At 40.7% G+C, this 20,000-nt stretch overlaps 1 protein-coding gene across 3 annotated transcripts in view; it reads right to left on the bottom strand.

The window, feature by feature from the left end:
- Positions 1-2,330: 2,330 nt before the first annotated feature.
- The window catches only part of myo1g (myosin IG), a 72,709-nt gene continuing 55,039 nt past the window's right edge, over positions 2,331-20,000 (bottom strand). For all 3 annotated transcript variants that reach the window (XM_080295913.1, XM_080295912.1, XM_026156789.2), the window contains exon 22: positions 2,331-3,644. In XM_080295913.1, coding sequence (XP_080152039.1) covers positions 3,482-3,644 — 163 coding nt within the window. In that variant the 3' untranslated portion in view covers positions 2,331-3,481. The remainder of the gene's footprint in view (positions 3,645-20,000) is intronic.

Here is a 20,000-nt window from a genome sequence, read left to right as displayed (position 1 = left end):
TACATTGCTTTTCTGAGCTTCTGAGACAATGATGTGGGCAACAAATCATTGTCATTTATTTTATAAAGAACTCAGAAGCTTAAACACGGATTTAAATCAGAGGAAAGACATGCTTTTTCCAACTTCCACCCAGTATTCAGAAGGTGTGAACATCCTGGTCCAGCATCACGGACGATTTTGGTGACTTTGGTGTAACTTACAGAGCTACAATATTTTCTCCTTCCACATTATGCAGATCCTACTCATGAAAAATACACACACACACATCTGTACTCTCAGAGTATTATGTAGCACTGAGATTTGGGGAATCACAGCAGGGTGTGCGTCAAAGAGCAGGAGTCACGGCGAGGGCAGGACATCACCGAGTCGCACTAACAGGTCACCGTGGAGACAGATAAAAACTGGCAGCACATCAGAGAATTAAGATCTCAGACTGTGAACAGAGACACGCACATATTTGCTCAGAGGGGGAAAAAACTACAAGTGGAGCAGTAACCGTATTTAAAACCTCACTAAAAGAAAGTGGAAGTTTTGTTGTGTTTGAAATGAAGCTTTTGCAATAAAACACTAAATCTAATTTTCCACATTAAAGTCTGCTTGTCCTTCTTTGGAAACCTGCTGCTAATCTCGGCTAAAGGCTACATTAGCTGCTACTAGCATAACACACCCGAATCTGCAGTTGCATTGAGAATAAGGAATAATAAAGGAATAAAAAAGTCCAAGGCTGTTTTAAATCCACTCTATAGTGGGCATGTATAAAAGAGGGACACTGTTATGTTTGTGCATCCATCCATGCAGGAGGGCAGCAGTCAAAGCAGAGAAACCCAGATCTTCCTCTCCCCCCACCTCGTCTAGCTCATCTGAAGGGGATACCAAGGCATTCCCAAGCCAGCTGAGAGATATAATCCCTCCAGCATGCTCTGGGTCTTCCCCGGGGCAACTCCTGCTGGGATATGCTTGTAACATCTCTCCTAAGAGTACACCCGGGATGCATCTGTTCAAGGACCCAACACATGCGATGGTTGTGCTTACTGGTTTTCACTTTACTTATCAGTTGCACAGACAAAGACACAGTCAGTCCAGACCTCTGTCTCTCCCTTCTCCGCTCGTCTGTTCCTTCACTATGAAAAGAAACTGAGACCGCCATCAGTCCAGTCGCCACCACCTGTGGCCTCACCTGCCTCCTAGAGATGGGCAGACTGATCTAAACATCTATATCGATACCAACACTGGTAGTGGTATTTGATCGATGCTAGCGCTAGGACTGATAGGATGCTTTGTTTCTACCCTCTTAGTATGAAGCGTACTGAACTGTGTTAAACATTTTTTTCTTTGGAAAATTAAAAAACATACATCAGTTATAATCTGTGAAAAATGTGCAAACCTTTTTGTGCTGACTGTCATGTGAATTGTATTTATAGCCTGTAGCACATTTAAGCAACAGTGGCTGAGCCAAAGTGCTTTAGAGGCTGGCACAAAAAGAAATTGCTAACTGATGATGATTCATTTATAAATCATGTAACACAAGCTGCCTTTACAGGTTAAAAGTATTTGTATTGGTATCAGCACCACTGGCTGATTTTCATTTGAGTCAGAAAGGTAGAATGTTAAGTTATCAACCAACATCAAATTTAATTAGCATTGGCTGCAGGTATAAATTGTGTGTTGACTGGTAGTTTAAAAATCACCAGAATGTGAAACTGAAGCAGAGACTTCTTGGGTCATTTGTTAGTACAGTAAGCCACACAACATTTTTTTGGCTGATAATACATCTAAAATATCTCAAACAAAGTGGATAGGTCTGGTTCAGTCACAGACTGTTCGCCTTAATTGAGTTTAAAATGATCGGTTATGTAAAAAGCCCTCCGGGACTAAACAACAACAAACCCTGTTCAGTTGTTATAAGCATGTAAATCAGCTACAGAGACTGAAACCATGTTTGTAGCAGGCTGTAAACATGTTTATTCCTGCTGTAACATGGGAGTCTGTGGGGATTAACTCATATTTGGAGTTAGTCTTGAGTGGCCACCAGAGGAACTGTAGTTTATAGTCCTGGCTTTATTTTTTTACCACTTGTATTATGTAAGTATCAGTTCCTTCCACGGGACAGTTTGCATCAAACATTGAGACAACAAACTAAAGGACTAATAATGACAATTATGCAGCAATCTTTACTATTAAAGGATCATTTTCTTTAAGCATGTCCGTAAATCTGGTTCATACCAAATGGTTTATCTGTTCTTCAATTGTAAATATTCTGGGAAGAATTACACAAAAGAGCTCAAATTTATCTGCAGCTGCTGTTAGTTAGACCTGGAAAACACTCATGATTATTAATGTAAAAAAACATTTATTGTCACAATTATTGTTTCTACAAATCTCAAAACGTGAACAATGCAAAGGTAGCACGATTTTCAACGGCACTGTAGAAACACACAAGGTTCAATTTAATCACACGTTTCTTGTTTTCTATGATTGGTTAGCTTTAACCATGATAAACAAGCTGGGCTTCAGTTTAGTGCGGCTTCTCCTGAGACGACAAATTTACACTTTATTTAATGCCGTACTTTTATTTAAAGTTCTGTAAAAGACTCCAATAGAAGACGTTTGTATAAAAGCAGGTTTCATTGTGAGTTTGTTCACAATAAAAGAAACATATCTGGACAACCAGATAGCACAATAAATAAACAAGGAATGTTCAGTTTCATTCCTCAGAAATCATTTAAATGACCTCTCCAGTGCTGGTTTGTGTTTATCAGTCTAACTATCAGGAAAGGGGATGAGAGAGGAAGCAGCTCCTGCGTCACGGGGTCCAGTTTTCTGTGGACGCGGGCTCATAGCTGCCACTCAGAGGACGGATAGAAGCGTCTTTACTGATTCATTATGTTGCAGGGAAACCTTAAAGCCACTTAAGGCTGAACATTTTAATGGGTTTTAAATACTGCGTAAAGTCGACATTCACTCTGTTCATGTGGCAAAACATGAGAGAAACACTAACATACAGAGAACTTAAGTAAACATTGAATAATGAATTTTCCCCCACTGTCTTTTTTTCTTTCCCCTTTTATTACTTCTGACATAATTATCTCAGTCTGCAGGCAGCGGTGTGTTACAACACAAAAACATGTCCATATTTATCATCATAAAAAGTGCTTTTTGTTTCTGTTTTTTCAATCATATCTTAAGAAAACATCTTTATATTTCATAAAAATACAAAAAAGCATAAACAGTACGATACATATAAATGTGTTATAAATGAATATAAAAGTATTTCAGCTTTCAGTTTCCTCTGCGTGCTGAAGAAAGCAGATTCTCCCAGAAAAAATGCTCAGATTACTACTTTAAAATCCTCATATACTGCAAAATTGTTTATATGTATTAAAAGAAATTCTTGCTAAAGTCCAGCTGGGATGTCTGTGGCTGATATTTTCTCCTTAGATGTCGATGAGGTGTAGCTGTTAATGGTTTGACTGGGGGACTGTTAGTTAGCGGGCACCAGCAGGATGAAACCGTCTTTACTCTTCTTGAAATCGGCGATGGTTTGACCGGCTTTGGTCTCCACCGAGATGTTCTTGGGCTTGCCTCGCATGTGAATCTCCAAACCTGAACGGCAAACCTTCACAGGAAACTGGACTTTTTTCACCCTGGAAGACAACAACGCAAACATTTGGGTTTCAATAACTTTGCCAGAACTGATACGTGATTAGCTGATGGTTATCATGGTTACAGGGACCAGGATCACTCATTAAACTGCTGGAATATTGATCTGGTCAGTTAAATAGCAGAAGATGTTCAGACACAATTGCTCAGTGGGAAAATTACAAGGAGGTTTAAAACATGTCCACATCCATCCATGTCCATATACGGGCTGTAGAAATCACTTTTATTGCCACTTATATATTATCTTGGATATTAGACGAAAATATGAAGCTGCTTTTGATTCACTTGGAGACAGACTTTTTGTTAAGCCTTTTTTGACTGAATTCCCAGATGCACAGATATAAAACTAACTTTGATCTTTATTTCATTTTTACCCAGACATTAAAATACAGGTCTACACAAGCTAAGATTCAAGAGTCCCAAACCTGCCCACTGGTGTGTGGGTTTTAGGAACATTGTATTAATTGCTGCTAATCCAAAATCTTGGGATACCAAAATTGCAGTCTGCTCCTCTTAGAAGTGTGTTTTGAATGTCTACCGCAACAAGACTACAACATTTCCAGAGCAAGTCACAAAGTAAAAAAAAGAAAAAAACCCAAAACTGAAGCATCACCACAAAATATTTGTTATTGATCACCTAACACCTGGCTGTTTGCTGAGTTCTCCTGATCAAAGCAGTATCCAGCCCCTCTGCTGACAGCTGGGGCATGAAAGTGTGCCCGGGCTCGCTCGGCTGCTGCACAGTCAGCTGAAGATGATCCACTGTGAAGTCGCTGCTTCCTCCTCGACCCCTGGGGATCCCGCAGCCTCAGCGTGGCTGCCTTGACCCCGCTGCTCCACCAAACACAAGCTGGCCCAGCACATGGCTGGATCTGTGCAGCATGCTTATAAAGACTCTAACACTGAATCCACCTACGTCATAGTCAGAGGCCCAGGGGAGTTTAAGGCTCAGACTCCTGCTTGTAAGAATGTTTCTCTTGCGAATGTATTCTCTCCTTCTCCAATCAGCAAACACTCTCAGTTTCAATTCAAGTTAATGGCTTTAAAAAAGAGATGAAAGGCAATATTTACATAATGACTATTTGTGGATGCCTCTGAATATTGGTAATGTGACTGATGATAAAGGCTGGCTTGTAAAGATAAGCCAACTTGGCAAGCTTGAGGTTAGTTTGGCAAGACAGACGAATGTGTTGTTTCAAAGTGTTTGTGTCATCTTCTCCCCAGACTGCATGGTCGTCTTCAAAAATTTGGCTGGAAATCATAAAGGATAAAGTCCCATTTTTGGGAAGATTGCATAATTATTGTTATGCAACAGTGCTGGCAATCGTTGGTGCAAATCTGAGGAGAAACACCTGAAATCTTAGAGTTTAAATATGCAGTTTATTATAGTGTTATATAAATATATAATGCTATGTAGATTAGTGGAATAGAGATAGGAATAGGGTGAACTGGATTATAAGTGTGCGGTAATGCTTTTGTTTTGGAAGTGCTAGGTTTTTGTGTGTGCATTGTGTTTTAACCCTTCACCAAACTCTGGGGACCTCCCATAAAGTCGGTTAAAAGTACAATAAAAAAATTATCCTGCATATTAAATATAATTTGAGGCTTTGCCCCCTGGCACTAGATTGCATATATTGCAATGTCCTGATCCAACATTGTTTGGACAAATATTTTTGCCTCCAATTAGGCTCAGGTTCATGAATACTCAAGTTTGTCTTTGACAAGCAAGAAAAATGTTTTTTTTTCTGGAAGTGGTATTTGCTGGAACTTTCAGTTTTACCTCATGTGTTTGAATTGTTTCAAAGCAAAGACAAGTCTGTATTGAACATTTAAAGATGATGATTAGCATTAAATACATTTAACTTTCATTTTCATGAAACTGGTTGTCAAGTTTTTACTATAGCTAACCAACATGATTAGACTAGCTTATTTGCTAGTTTAGCAAATGAATTGATTTGCTGAACTAGCAAAAAAGCTAGTTCAGCTAGCAAATAAGCTAGTTCAGCTAGCAAATAAGCTAGTTCAGCAAATTAATTTTCTAATTCATTTGTTATAAACTAATCATGAAGTTTTTGTTTAGCCTAGCTGATGGTATTCAGGTTTCTCATGTGATGTCAGAGGCGCATTGCGTGCATGTGTGTACTCCCTGATGGGTTGGTGAGTGGTTGCTGGTTGTCACTAGGCCAAATAATAAGAGTGCTTCACCAAAAACCTCCTTTTCCCTGTACTTTAATGTCTAGCAGATTGTCAAGGTTCTTCATGGTTTGCATGGAAGACAGCGGGTTGTCTGCAAACACATTTGCTAACTTCTAGTTGAACTAGAAAAAAAATTGCAATGGACAACATATGTCTTAGTGCTGTAGCCAAAATGTTAAAAAAGTGAAACTTTTGCTTTGAAGGTAAAAGGGCTTAATTTCCTGTATTAGCCGCTTATATTATAACATTTATAAGAGAAAATGAAGCACGGTCACTCTTTTATAACTAAAAAAAACTTATTAAACACATTGAGCTATCAGAGGTGTGATAGCTTAATGTAATAAACCATAACAGACAATTACAGAGAAATGCAGCCGCATTCTGAATAAAACAAAAAGATTATCCGGTGGAAAACCTCATATTTGGATCAGGTAATCAAATTGCTTAAAAATATGCTTCAAGTCAAGCAGTGGGGACATATTTCTTGAATTTTCTGACGGAAACTGAGATCTCTATTTTTAAAGTTGCAGATGCATTATTTGCTGTGCTCTTTCTAAAAGAGTTTGACCTCAGTCACTGCAATTTTCCAGAGCTGTGATGCTATTCATCATGAATCACCCCAACAGGTGTGGCCCTGCTGTTTTTTTCTCAGCCAAGCCAACCCTGCCTGGCTGAACCCCCAAACCAGCTGTCCAGCCCTGCTGGACTATGATAAATCTGACACAAAAACCCACTGACCTCCAGAGAGCTTTTTTAATTTGTGCACAATGCTGACCTCATCGTAGCACTACCAGAAGTGAAACCCAACTCCGGCAGCGCACATTGAGAATAGCCTCTGGCTGCGCCTGAGGACAGTGGATGACAGGCTGCAGAGGCCTGTGAATTTTTCTGCTGCAGCAAGAGAATTTTGTTTTAAGGCTGAGATTGTCCACAATAACCAGACTTTCCTCCACCAATAGAAATCGGCCCAGATGTTGCTTGTGCAAACATTTAATGTTCACAAGCACTAGATGGGGAACCACCTTTAACTAGGAGGTCATTGGAGGACCTCACTTTGCAAATTCATTAAAAAAAAGAACAGATTAGCCATCTTTAAGTCTACATAACATGTTTTAGATAACGTACATAGCAGGGAAGACATTCTCTCAAGGTGCACAAGAGGATTAAAGAAGTAACTGCGGACTGGGACAGATAGAAGTCACTGACCGAGTGCACGATTTCTCAACACATTTCCATTTTTTTCCAACTTAAATGATGCTTTAAAGCTGCACAAAGCATGTTGTTACATTACAGCCAAACCTCCCAGGAAGCAGTTTGGGGTGGATGGATCGGTGTACAACCAAACCGTCAATGTCTGACACTGTGGTGTCCAGCCTGTGGCCTTTAACCAACAATTACCACGACCATGACCCTGCCCTAACCAAACTGTTTCATTTACCTACACCCACCCTTTAGACAACACCCTTATGAATGATTAGTTTGTTTTGATGTATTGTTTTTTGCAGTTATGGACTGCTGGATAGTTTTTTTAATATATTAAAGCTTCTCACAATAATTTTGTAGTTTTGAGTAATTCAGACTACAACTATTTAACAGTTGTTTTTTTAAAACAGACAAACTGCTCAGACAAACAATCCAGATTCTGGCCAAATTCTTGCACAAACCTGTTGCCCAGTAGCCAGAAATGCATCCTCATTCGCTCGGAAGTTTCTGGCATGTTTGAAAATATCACCACAAAATCACAGATGCTCTCCTATCAGCCCTGATTTATGAGAGCAGCAGTGAGCGAGAGTGAGAGTGAGAGGGGAGCTGTATTAAATGTAGCGGAAAATAAACAACATGGTGGCTTTAATTTGATTTGATTCGTTTTCTTGTGTAAGGTCGCATGAATATTGATTTCAGATGTTTCCAATCTTGTCTCACATCTATTAATGAGCAACAAAATGCCAACCCCCCCCCCAAGACAGAGACAGTTAAGTGGTTTGAGGAGCTCTTGTGGCCTGAGTTTACTTGGGTGAAGGTTTGATTCTTTTATTCTCTTTGAAAACCTTCAATATTAGATGTTAGCATTCTCTGTCTGTACTGTGCAGAAAATAAAAAGAAGGCCCAGAAATGCAGGTCGACCTTGACATAAAAGTGAACCTGTTGGGATTGGCTTTTTTTCTTATCTTCTGTTATATATAAGGTCTAAAAAGGCTGTTCAATTTAAACATGGCTAAAAGAGGCCAGCATGTTTATAAAAAAAAATGATTGCTAAGTTTCAGTTTTTTTCTATTCTTGGCTCTGTATGATGTCAATAAGAGCTGATGTATTTAATGTAATCATCTGTGAGCATCTTTACCTGCAGGAGGGGCAGTTAGTCAGAGGATAGTTAAATTATAGCTCTGTCAGTAGGATGACAACTTCCTTGCTACTAGGCTAAAGCGGCAGGTTGCCTGATGACTGCATTAAGTTTTTTTTTGCTTAGGGAAACTGATTGCAAGCTGCTGCAGTGACCACTTGGTTGTAAAGTGACTGCACAGGTCAACTGGTGGAAGACAACTGGTCTCCAAACAATCGTGCCCTGAATCAGACTGGCTGTAATCACTCTCCAAAAGACTGAGAAAGGTTTTCAAATCTTATTTATAAACCCAGGGAATACCAACACGATGCTATCAATCTGAGTCATACTGCACCAATAAGAAACACTCGTCTGTGCTGCGTCTCTTTAGGTGATTCAACTGGTTGCAGACTATTTGGGTTATATTTCTATATGATAACAAGATTAAAGACATTTCTGTTTATGATTGGACGGTTAAGACATATTATGACACACCCCATTGCATGTAATGTGTTGATGTTAGTGTGACTCAGTCTTATTGCCATTTTATCAGTGCACCAAACTCACTTTGAGGACAGGTCACATCTGGTCACCTTCTTCAACAAGACTGCAAGCTCACTGAACAAGGTCGCAGTAATTTTGTTTGGGCCACCGTCTCCAACCACTGTTTTCCAAATGTTCATACAGAGAGAAGCTAAAGCAGCTTGTCTCTGATAAACTGAGGTGCTGCACCAAGGCTTAGAATAAAGTAAATAAAGATAATTTTAACTTTGAGCTGTGGACAAGCTTCTCTATCACAGTCCACAAATAAAAAATATGCAGCTGGTAATGAACAGAACCAGTCGTCTTTTGTTCTTTCCTCTCATGAAGAAGACTCACACCTCAGGTTGTTGTGAACGCTGTGTGGCTAAAACAGTCACCGTGATTGGAAAGCGTTAGCAGGGTTACACCTCCTGCTCTCACTGCCTATGACAGGAGGAGTGAAAAGCTGTTTAATTATAATAATAATTTTCCATCTATCTTTTTTTATATATACAATTTTTTCACATATTTTCAAACAAAGATGTAAAGATTCCCCTCTGCAAACTACCCATCGTAGTTGTCATTGTGATAGCTTATTTTATGAACATCTCCCCTTTGGTATTGAGTTCAAAATGTCCTCCATGGAAATCATAAAATCAGTGACACATATTAGGAGACAGTCTGTACGGGAGCAGTGGGATGTGGTATATAAACATGGTCCACAGGCTCCTGTCTGCAAAAACGTCCTCATGCTGCAGTCAAATAATTCATGGAGACGACGGTGCAGACAGAACTGGGACGAGCAGCAGCTCCTGGAGGAGCCCTTGGACCCTCCACTCCTCATCTCATCTCCCCTTTTTTCTGCCTCCTCCTCCTCCCCCTCTTCAGCTTTTTCTAGGATTTCTCCCTGTCATCCCCAATATGATGCTGGATGCTGATAATCCGATGTGAGTACATGCCTCTGGTGTCTCCATTATGGAGACTTACAGGCCATTTCATTTACAGCTGAGCTGCATGTGTGGTGAGGAATAGCCAGTGAGCCTGCTGAAACACAGGGCTTCTGATGCTGTGTGTGCCACTGTAGGAAAATCAGATCAACAACAACACTCCCATGCAGCATAGCTCAGAGGGAGTAATGTGCCAACACAGATAAAAGATGCTTCTAATGTCTTTTTACACAGTTTTCTTTAGAAACAGTTTGTCCTGCTGGAGGACACTGCTCAGTAAACTGAATATTTTATAATATTATCAGAAGCTTCTCTTCACTTTAAACAGAAAATGGGGATCAGTGCCTCCAAGGGACAAGCGGTGACACAGCAACCACGATTAAATCATGACTGATAATTAAAATGTAACTGCTGAACAATAAAAAGATTATCTGTCCCAAGGAGACAGAAGCATGACACACTTGTATGGGATATGCACAGTATGATTAAAACATCACCTGCATTTATGTTTATGAGCCTGTGTGTCTGCACCGCTCTGCCATCAAGACTTGGAGCTGATGAATACATATATCAACTGTTAGTTTCACTAAAACAGACTGGAGAGAAGACCTCAGTCTATACACGCATTGACAGAACTATGACTGGGAAAAAGAACGCATGTCTATGGTGGATGAATATCAGCTATTTTATTATGGCCAAATAAACTGTAACTAATACTATCAAACAAACTTATCGTAGCTGCGCCACCACGACTTATAGTTACAGCTGTGGGTGGATGCAAATCAGCCTGCTTAATAAGATAATCAGCTGAATGGAAGCATCTGATTCAGGACATCCCCCAAACTTCACCACTAACAACAGCTATTTTTTATTCGCATAAGGCGAGTAGATCTGAAGTTCATCAAACAGCTTTATGTTAAATAACTTCCTAAAACATTAAATCATAAGTGTGATTTGCATTTTTAGAAAGCTTTGATTTCAATTCACATGCTGACTAGAAACCATGTGCTTGAGAGTCTAAGGAGCTTGGAAAGAAAAGCGTCTGGACTTCTTTGAGTTGCTTGAAGACGTTTCACCTCTCATCCGAGAAGCTTCTTCAGTTCTAAGGGTCAAATGGTGGAGAGTCCCAGATTTAAACCCAGTGGGAGTTTCCCAATCCAATTTTCGGATGAGAGGTGAAACGTCTTCAAGCAACTCAAAGAAGTCCAGACGCTTTTCTTTCCAAGCTCCTTAGACTACGTTGACCTGGATGACTGAGAATTTTCACAGACACCATGTGCTTGAGAGTTTATAGTAGATGGACTGTCTTTTTTAGCCTTACATTAAACTAAAGCACCTTCCACACCATGTGGATTCACTTTTTCTGTTGTGCCTTTAAGGTGGCAGTGTGGGTACTGACAGCTAAATTTATGTCTATACAAAAGAAGTCAACACCTCCATCTGAGGTGATGCAAAACATAACAGATGCCATCAATGTTGCTGTGCTGCGATGGTATCATGGTGACTAGCTGTGACCCTAAAAGATGGATGCAGTCACAAATGAAACTAGACACGTGTAAGGCGAGATCTGATGGTGGCTGCATGCTCACTGGCTAATGACTTGTGACTAACTGATCCTTAGCCAATGATCTTAAAAGGTTTACCATACTTTAAGTCTAATGGGGACCATAACTTAAAAATAATGTTCAGTGTTTCAGTGTGACCTGAAATTAATGATTGAGCTCATGAACTTTGCCATAGATATTTATACAGTTTTAAGTGTAAGTGGTTTAGCCCTCTAGAGTCGAATCAAATGACCAATTAAAAACGATGTGGCAGCAAGATACACCATCGCTGAGTCTCCATTTCAACGTATGTTATCGTATGTTACGACAGTGATACTGTGATTTTTAGGATTTGTATTTAGTGTTGTTGTTTTTTGGTTTTCTCGAATGTTTGTTGTGAGGCAACTTCTGAATGTCACAGACGTTGGACAAAGAGCCACCACAGGCAAACTGTGCAAGCTGTCTCCATGTGGGAACCAGAAGGAGTGATGAACTGTGGAAGTGTCAGACCTGTGACAACTGTAAAGTCAGGTTGTGCAGTTTTTAAAGGTAAATTCAAGTATTCAAAAAAGCCACTTGTGCCTTTGCCCCTATGTGACTGTGCACCACCTTCCATATACTATGACCCCTGTGAGGATTTTTAATTTATCCTCTCCCAATCTGTCATCTGCCCATCTGTCCCTCGTCACCACGACTAATCTTACACTGTGCAGTTTATGTAAAATCTTAATTAACTCAAGAAGTCTCAAACTGTCGAGCTGCAACAACAAAACATAGTATTTTGCTTAAAGAAACCCCAAAAAGTACACAATAAAGGAGGAAATGCAGCGTCTGTTGGTTGTTGCTAATTCTCTGAAGTAAAGAGCTTGTATCAGAGGCCTGTCAGATTAGATAACAAGCAGAGAGAGCGACAACGTCTGCTCCTAATGATCCCACAGACCCTAGACAACATCAGACTGTCAAAACACACAAATTCTCTTGTGCAGCCATAACTTTCACTTTCCGCTTCCACCGCACATAAACACACATGAACACACATAGCCTGCAGATAACACTTGGGTGTGTGAAAGAACAGGCAGAAACCTGCAAAAGAAACAACAGCTTGACACCTGAAGTCATGTAACGGCACCTTCCATCAGACACTGTTAATGAGAACTTTTTGCACTGTGCAAAAGATCAGAAAGGTTTCCTCTTTTTCTTCTTCTCTGGCAATTTCTTTATCTGAATCCTCGGGTTTAGGAAAAACTGGTTCTTGAACTACACAGGTGTGCACAGACTGACCGAGCAGAGCAAAATCTGAGCATGCTCTAAAGGAACTCCAGGTCCAAAGAGGAGACAAAACTGATGAAGGCATGTTGGACGACCAAGATGAGATGCTTTAGTTCGCAGACTGTGAACTATTTATGGGCTACACAAGATATAGTCTGTCTATGTTCAGCTAATCTGACTGAACTTAAAGTCTCTTGGTTACTTCCTCTCCCACTCTCCTTTTCCTTTGGTCTGTGTGTTTTTATGAAAAAGATTCACAAATAAAATTTTCATGCAAGTGGGAAAAATTTTAGATCACGCAGAAGCATTTTCACAACACTTCTTGCCACCCTGGACATATTTGCATTTAATTGTTTCTTTCCCATTCACTTTGTATCCAGTTGAAGCTGCACAACTGAATACAGTATGAACACTCGGTTGTGATTGGAAACGGGATTAAAGGAGAAGTTTGCCATTTATAAAACCGTGTATTTGGTTCATGATGTTAAAACTGGTCTCATATTGTTGTCAGTTTAGTACATCTGAAAATGTTTAGCTTAGCACAAAGAAACAGAGGAAACACATCGTGTAAGCAGGGTGATCAAAATAACCTGCAATGCTACCCATAAAAAGGAAAAACCATAGCAAATTTGAATTTCAGCCTCTCAGGCTTTTTATTCAGCTCAAGAGCACTTAAGTACTGTTTTGACCTCTGTACGCAACTCACAATTTCACCACAAATCTCAAGTTTTGCTTCTGTAACTTTGGATTCAAGCCAAGCAGATTTTAATGTTACAGAGCCAAACAGCAATTTTGATTGGCCGAACCCACAGTCCCAGCCAGAAGGCAGAACATCAGTTCAAAAGGGTGACCAGAAACATGCTCATTTTGTGCACAGCGAATGCATACTGCTGGATGGCCTGCACTGAAAAGGCAAAGTAACCCAATGGTTTGTTCACACCCTGCCCAGCCTGCTAAAATGTTCATACAAAATGGACAATCATCAACACGTCAATGAGTTGGAGGAGATCCAGCACACACGTGTGGTCAATGGACTTGTAGTTTATTTTTGTGGCTAGATGCACACAGACATCATCATGTCACCTGTTTTTGGACTGTAGCCATACACAGAACAAAAAACTACCCAAAGACACCTAAAGACATCACACTACAAACACAAGCTCACACGCAGTCAATACGCAAGTAAAGACACTAAACAGGAACTGACATATACAATACTAACCAGAAACCTAACCTCTGAAATATAACATAACCCACAGAGCCTTACACTATGGGGACTGACTTGTTTTGGTGCAAGATGCCAATAGTCTGTAAAACAAAAAAGTGTAAAAACAAGATGCACAGCTAAACCACTTCTTAGTTTGGAGCAGTAAACTTCCTGAAGCTACTCAGATAACAGGCATTCCCTTCAACGCTACATTTTTTGTATAGATCACACACACATTACATAACATCAGTCGGTTACGATTAATTATTTGTCATTACTTAACATGACCCTGTTTGCTGTCTCCCCCTCTTTGCAATCTTCTATCCCATCCATCTTCTTCTCAGAATTTGACACTCTGTCCTCACAATCCTCCAGTTTTCCCCTTGCAGTCTTAATTAGCACTTCCCCAGCTGCCTGGCAACCATCGCTGGGGCAACAGCATCATCTGCAGCCCCCACAGCGGGGACAACGGGGGCTGAGGCCACTCAAGTCTTCGGGTATGGGCAGGCGGGGAGCTGACCATCCTGCAGGGTTCGCTTTAGCGTCATAGCGTTGATCATCACCACCCATCCATTATGATAACCATCAGCATCATCGCTAACAGTGGGCCTATCTTAACTGGCTGCACCCTGCATGGTGAGCCTCAGCAGGGGGGCATTCTGGGAAAAAAAAGTGATTCATACTGTAAGAACAGCAGAGTTGATGCATACAGAGCGACTTCTCCGAATGGATAAAATATGATTTAAGATGCGACGCCAACACTCTGCAGACTTAAAACTGGCTCATGCACATGGCTTGAATCACTGAGTGAAAGGCACTTAAATAATTTTCCTGGTCCTGATTAATTCTCGGGACAACAGACATGTTTCTGAGATAAGAGCAAATCCGTTTAAGAGAGAGTCAATGACGGAGCGCACAAAGCAAGAGCCCAGCGTCTCCTCAAATTGATTATCGATAAGGCGGTCGAACTTTATCAGGGGTTTTTATGCAGCAGGAACATTTGTCACTGGATAGGCAACTCTTAGTCATGCCTGCTACTGAACCCGTACTGGTGCAGATATCTTCAGCTGAGCGACGATAAAACAAACAGCCAATCATGTGCTTTGTTAAAAACATTTCATTTATTACGGTTTAGTAGTTGGCACTAAAGCAACATTGTAGTGAAGAATGAAAATGATTGTGAGGAATCCATTTGTTGCACTCGGAGGAGGATTTGGAGGCAGCACGTGTGCCGTTTGAATCCACAAAGAGGCCTTTTGATGCAGTTTCAAGGTCAGTGGCTCAGTCTGAGTGCACCCAGGAGGCTTTAAAAGTTAAACGAACAGGAGCCAACGTCTTCATAAACCTGCTCCTCCGCTGATGTTGTCTTTGATGTAAATGTGTGATAAGGCGCTCATTAGGAAAGCATGATGTAGTATTCACTTTGTCTAAATCTTTCACAGCACACTTGATGTTTCGAAAACATCTCACGGCTGTACTGTAGTATCTCCTTCATCTGCATTCATGCCGCTTTCAATTTAATTCAATCCAATACAGTTTGATTTATATAACACTGGCTCACAACAACAGCCATCTCTTCATCATCATAAAGAGCCAACGGTTTCAAAGAAAACCTCAACGAGCAGACTCGGCAACAGAGGGGAGGAAGAATTCACTTTTAACATGTAGAGACCTCTGGCAGAACAAGTGTTAGGGATGCACAGTTGGTGGGGGTGACAAGAGAGAGAAGAGGAACAAGGAAGGAACAAGATGTTTTCATGAGAAGCACAAAAGTGAATACAAACAGTGCACATGGACACATTTGCAAACACACTGTGCCCAGCATGCGGATAAATATGCAGGACACAAATCAGACAGGAGTAAAGCAGCAAAAAGCAAGCTTTAAAGGGGGGCGAATAATGTTTTCCCTCATTTTCTTTCTCAGACTTTAAAAAAATATGGTTAATATATTTGCAAGTTATACCAGTGAGCGAGTGAGTTATTTTCCACTCTCTCATCTATATGATTTCATTAGACGTATCTCTTTAAAGTTACTCTTTAATAAAAATACTGGAAAAGAACAGTAAACTTCTACCTTAATAATAAAAGTTGAAACAGAATATTAATATTCCAAGAGGGAAAACTGAACTGTCTTTTCAGAAAAATAGACCAAAACCAAAACAGGAAAACAGGAACACGAGAGGAGCACAGGAGAGACAAGAAGTCAGAGAACATGGGCTGCAAACTCAGGTAGGCAAACAAACAGAAACAAACAGATGTCCTGACAGCAAAGGAGTCAGGGAAGAGAAGGTTATATATACACATGGAGCGGAAAGGGAAATAAAGAACAAAAGAAACAAATCAGGGAGAGACAGCCAATTAAAAAGGGGGCGAAAAACAAAGACTTCAAACTAGCAGAGAAGCAAACCAAGAAATAAATAAGAAACAGGCACAGAAACACAGGGGACACGTGCAAAAGTACAAAATACTAAAACACAAGAGGGGAGCCAAAGAAAAACTTTGAAAGCACATAGTACCAGAACGGCTGTGTTAGGAAGAAATACCTGACAGAACCAGTAGTGCAAATACACAATATGCACTCTAACTGCACTGTGTGAACACCATCAGGTAGTAAACTCAAATACGAGAATTTAGAAACTTTGCCATAAAGTTCTGTGACATCATTATTTTAAGGAGTTTTCTGTACTGGGCCTGTTGTTAAAGGGTATTCGGTCCATTTGGTATACCTGTAGTGAGTCTGTTTGGTCTTGCTGACACTAAGTCAGACTCGTTCCTGCTGGGCTTCACCATGGTAGCCATTTTTTTGACAGAATTTCTTGGTGCAGTCAAAGTGGTGAAAAACAGGCCTAAGTCTTCACATTGTCCCTCTGGCTTCATTGAACATTACCATCTACAGTAGCTCAGGCTAGAGCAGTTTGCAGCTCAGTGTGAAGTAGCAAGAAGGAAAATTAGCACCTCCAAGTCAAAAAGCGCATCCACACTGAAACGACTAGCAGTGATGTGACAACGGGAAACAGCAGAAACTCTGCGACATTCAGTGACTTCAAGTATGAATGGGTAAAACTACTGCTGGTGATCTTAAGTTGCCAAGTTCTGGGTTAAACTTTTCTCAAGTTCAAGGCAAGCGATTGAACTATCAGCAACTACCAGTGAGAATAAACGATGCCACTGACTGAAACATTTCAGCATGGTAATTATATGAGAAGGTTACCTAGGCAACTTGAGCCTGGAATGTCTGCCAGCTACTGACTTCTAGCTACAAAGTGACAGGCGACCAGCGAATTGCTCTTGTGTGGACACACCCTTGACGCCATGGATCTCTGTAGGAGAAAGGTTAAATGTCCACTCGAGTTTGGGAAACAGCTCTTGCCCCAAGTGGAGGAGTTCAAGAATCTCAAGTTCTAAGGTTGTTGTTTGTGAGTGAGGATAGGATGGATTGGTGCAGCGTCTGCAAGGATGAAGAAGCTGTTGTGGTGAAGAGAGTGCTGAGTGTGAAGCAAAGGTATACACTTACACAAGGTCATTACAAAAGGGCCATGGACACAAGTGCAGAAATGAGTTTCCTCTAAAGAGTGTCGGACAAGCATTTAAAAAGGCAAGGAATGGAGTCATTCCGGAGGAGCATCTGGATGAGCTCATTGGGGTCTAAACAAGCCGTTTAAACTGGACAGTTAGTAGATTTTAATCTTGTTTTTCACCACATAACCCAGACATTTTACAGTCCTAATTCCTTGTTGTTCCTCAGGTCTAACTCACTGGTCACCCTGTAATTTAAGGCAGGTTCAGACAACGCCTTTACATTTTAAATACGAGTTTGAAGCTGCGTTTGAGTTCAACTTCATTACCCCATGCACAAGGTAACAACAGAGTAAAAACAAAAGGTTTATGGTGATGTTGTAACCCATATTCTGAGCTGTGCCCTGAATGTGAACCCTGCTACAGGTATCCTCTTAAGTCTATACTAAGCAGCAATTTAGCAGAAACACAATAATGTGTGGATGATTACAGCTAAATGATTTCCTGAACATAATGTGATACCAAATGCGTGACTATGCCTGCCTGTAATGAAAGTCACATGGTTTTCCTACACGGTTTGCCAGTGGCTGAAGTGCCATCCAGAAGGGCAAGGGAGAAGGAGAGATATTGTATTACCAACTTCCTGTAACATTAATGCTCTTTGAATTGGCCTTTTGTGAGTCACTCTCTAAAATGGATAAATGAAGCTTTTTCAAAGACATTACAGTCACGTGTTTCATCTGAAGTCTCATCGCATACAGTCTGTCAAACTGGAGAGTCCAAATAAACAACAAATTTGTTGTTGTTGTAAGTCTGTCATGCGCCGCACACACTGCCTGTAGTCAGTGATTTAACTGGCTCTCAGTCTTTTCTGTTGATTTTTTAAATAAGTTTATCCAGATGCTGAACGCAATCATATGAACACTACCAAATATAGTGTCTATTGTTGTGAAAACAAAGGTTAAAACCAATTATTTATTTATATATATATATATATATATATATATATATATATATATATATATATATATATATATGAAATTAAACTTGTAAATTACACTTATTTTCCCTAAAGACAACTCAGACTTATCATAATAACTTTTACATTTATTATTAAAAGTGAACATTTTTGTGCTTAAACATCCATTTTCTGCAGCTTAGCCAGGTTGCGGGTGTAGCATAATTAACAGAGAGAGAAGCCCAGATGTCCCACTTCCTTGCTACCTTTTCCAGCTCTTGTGGGGGAACGCTGAGAAATTGCCAAGCCTGCCAAGACATGTAATCTCTTCAGTGTGTCGCGAGTCTGCCCTGGAATCTATTCCCAGTTGGACTGGGACTGTTCAGTGTGGAGGAGTAGCAGATCTACTTTGAGTCCCCTGGCCTTAAATGACCATATTCCTCAGCCTATCTCTAAGGGAGTGCCCATACACCTTCCAGAGGAAACTCATTTCTGCACTTTTGATTTTATTCTTTCAGTCGCTACCCACAGCTTATGACCACAGGTGATGGTATGAATGCAAATCAACAGCTTCGCTTTCATGACCAGCTCACTCTCCACCACAACAGTTCAGTGTGGTAGCGGCATCACTGCCAAAGCTGCACCAATTGGCAGCATTAACAGTCGAGGGGAGAATGAACCTCCCACTCCCCTCACTTGTGAACAAGACCCTGAGATAATGGCGCTCCTGTGCCTGAAAGCAGCTAATCTGCAAACTGGAGTGAGCACTCCACACTTCTCCAGCTGAGAACCATGACCTTAATGTTGTTTACATTAAAAAAAGGAACAATATGTGTTATTCGTTATGTGAACTTGCAAACAATCTAAAATGACACCCCTGATTTAGACCGTGTGTCTGATCTCTCAAAACGAGCATCTGGTCAAAGCCCAAAAGAGGGACCAAGAATATCCTGGATAATGTATGCCAGTTCTTTCTATAGCTGCTGAACTATAATGTGTGTGGCTGTGCCATGTGATTTTGTGCACATGGGATGAATCCTTCACACTTGCACTGGTGGAAGTCAACCACACACTGCACATGTCAACAAGGCGTTTTGACCAACTTTAAATAGCAGTGCGACTGAGGCTGGATTTTGTGGCTAAATGAAGAAAATCAGTGAAGCACATGACCTGCCAGCTCTGTGGGAACTGAGAAGGAAATAGGTCAGAGTTTATATACATTATTTACACCCGTCTGGGTTAAAAGCTGCTCCTGCAGTTACTTTGCATTTGATCAAAACTCCAATAACAAGTCAAAACAAGAACCTGATCAGAAGCTGCAGGTTTGGAAAAATCTTAAGAGACAAAAAAATTAGGGACAAAAACATAAAAGAGGGGACGAGATGACCGAGGAGAGTTGGAGCACAAGATGCAGCTCCTGTTGCTCCAGCCAGCAGGACCGACTGTGAGACGAGCACATTGAGGACAGCCACTGAGGGAGAAAAAAAAAGGGGAGGCAGAGAAACAGGGGAGGCTATTTCAGGACTTGGATGACGCCTTTCACGACCTAAAAACTGAATTTAGAAATGAGAGGGCTGATTTCTCTCACACCTAGAATAACTGGCAAACTGTTGATGTCCAGCGAGGTCAAACAAGTCCTCGAGTCCATCATTAGCAGGTGAGCATGTGTGTCTATGTGATTCTCTTTGATCTGGGCATTAACGCCTAATCACAAGTCCTCTCACATATACTTTAGGGTTAATGAACTCGCACATTATTCTTGCTAAGCTGTAAAGGGATGGGTGACCCAGAAGATTGCTATTAATGCAACATCGTTCCAGGTCTTTCCATATTCATAAATGAAACTGCTGATGTGGAGACG

Source organism: Astatotilapia calliptera, chromosome 22 (assembly GCF_964374335.1).
Source record: "Astatotilapia calliptera chromosome 22, fAstCal68.1, whole genome shotgun sequence".
Taxonomy (NCBI): domain Eukaryota; kingdom Metazoa; phylum Chordata; class Actinopteri; order Cichliformes; family Cichlidae; genus Astatotilapia; species Astatotilapia calliptera.
Note: the sequence above shows the minus strand (reverse complement) of the source record. Positions and strands in the feature narration are given on the sequence as shown.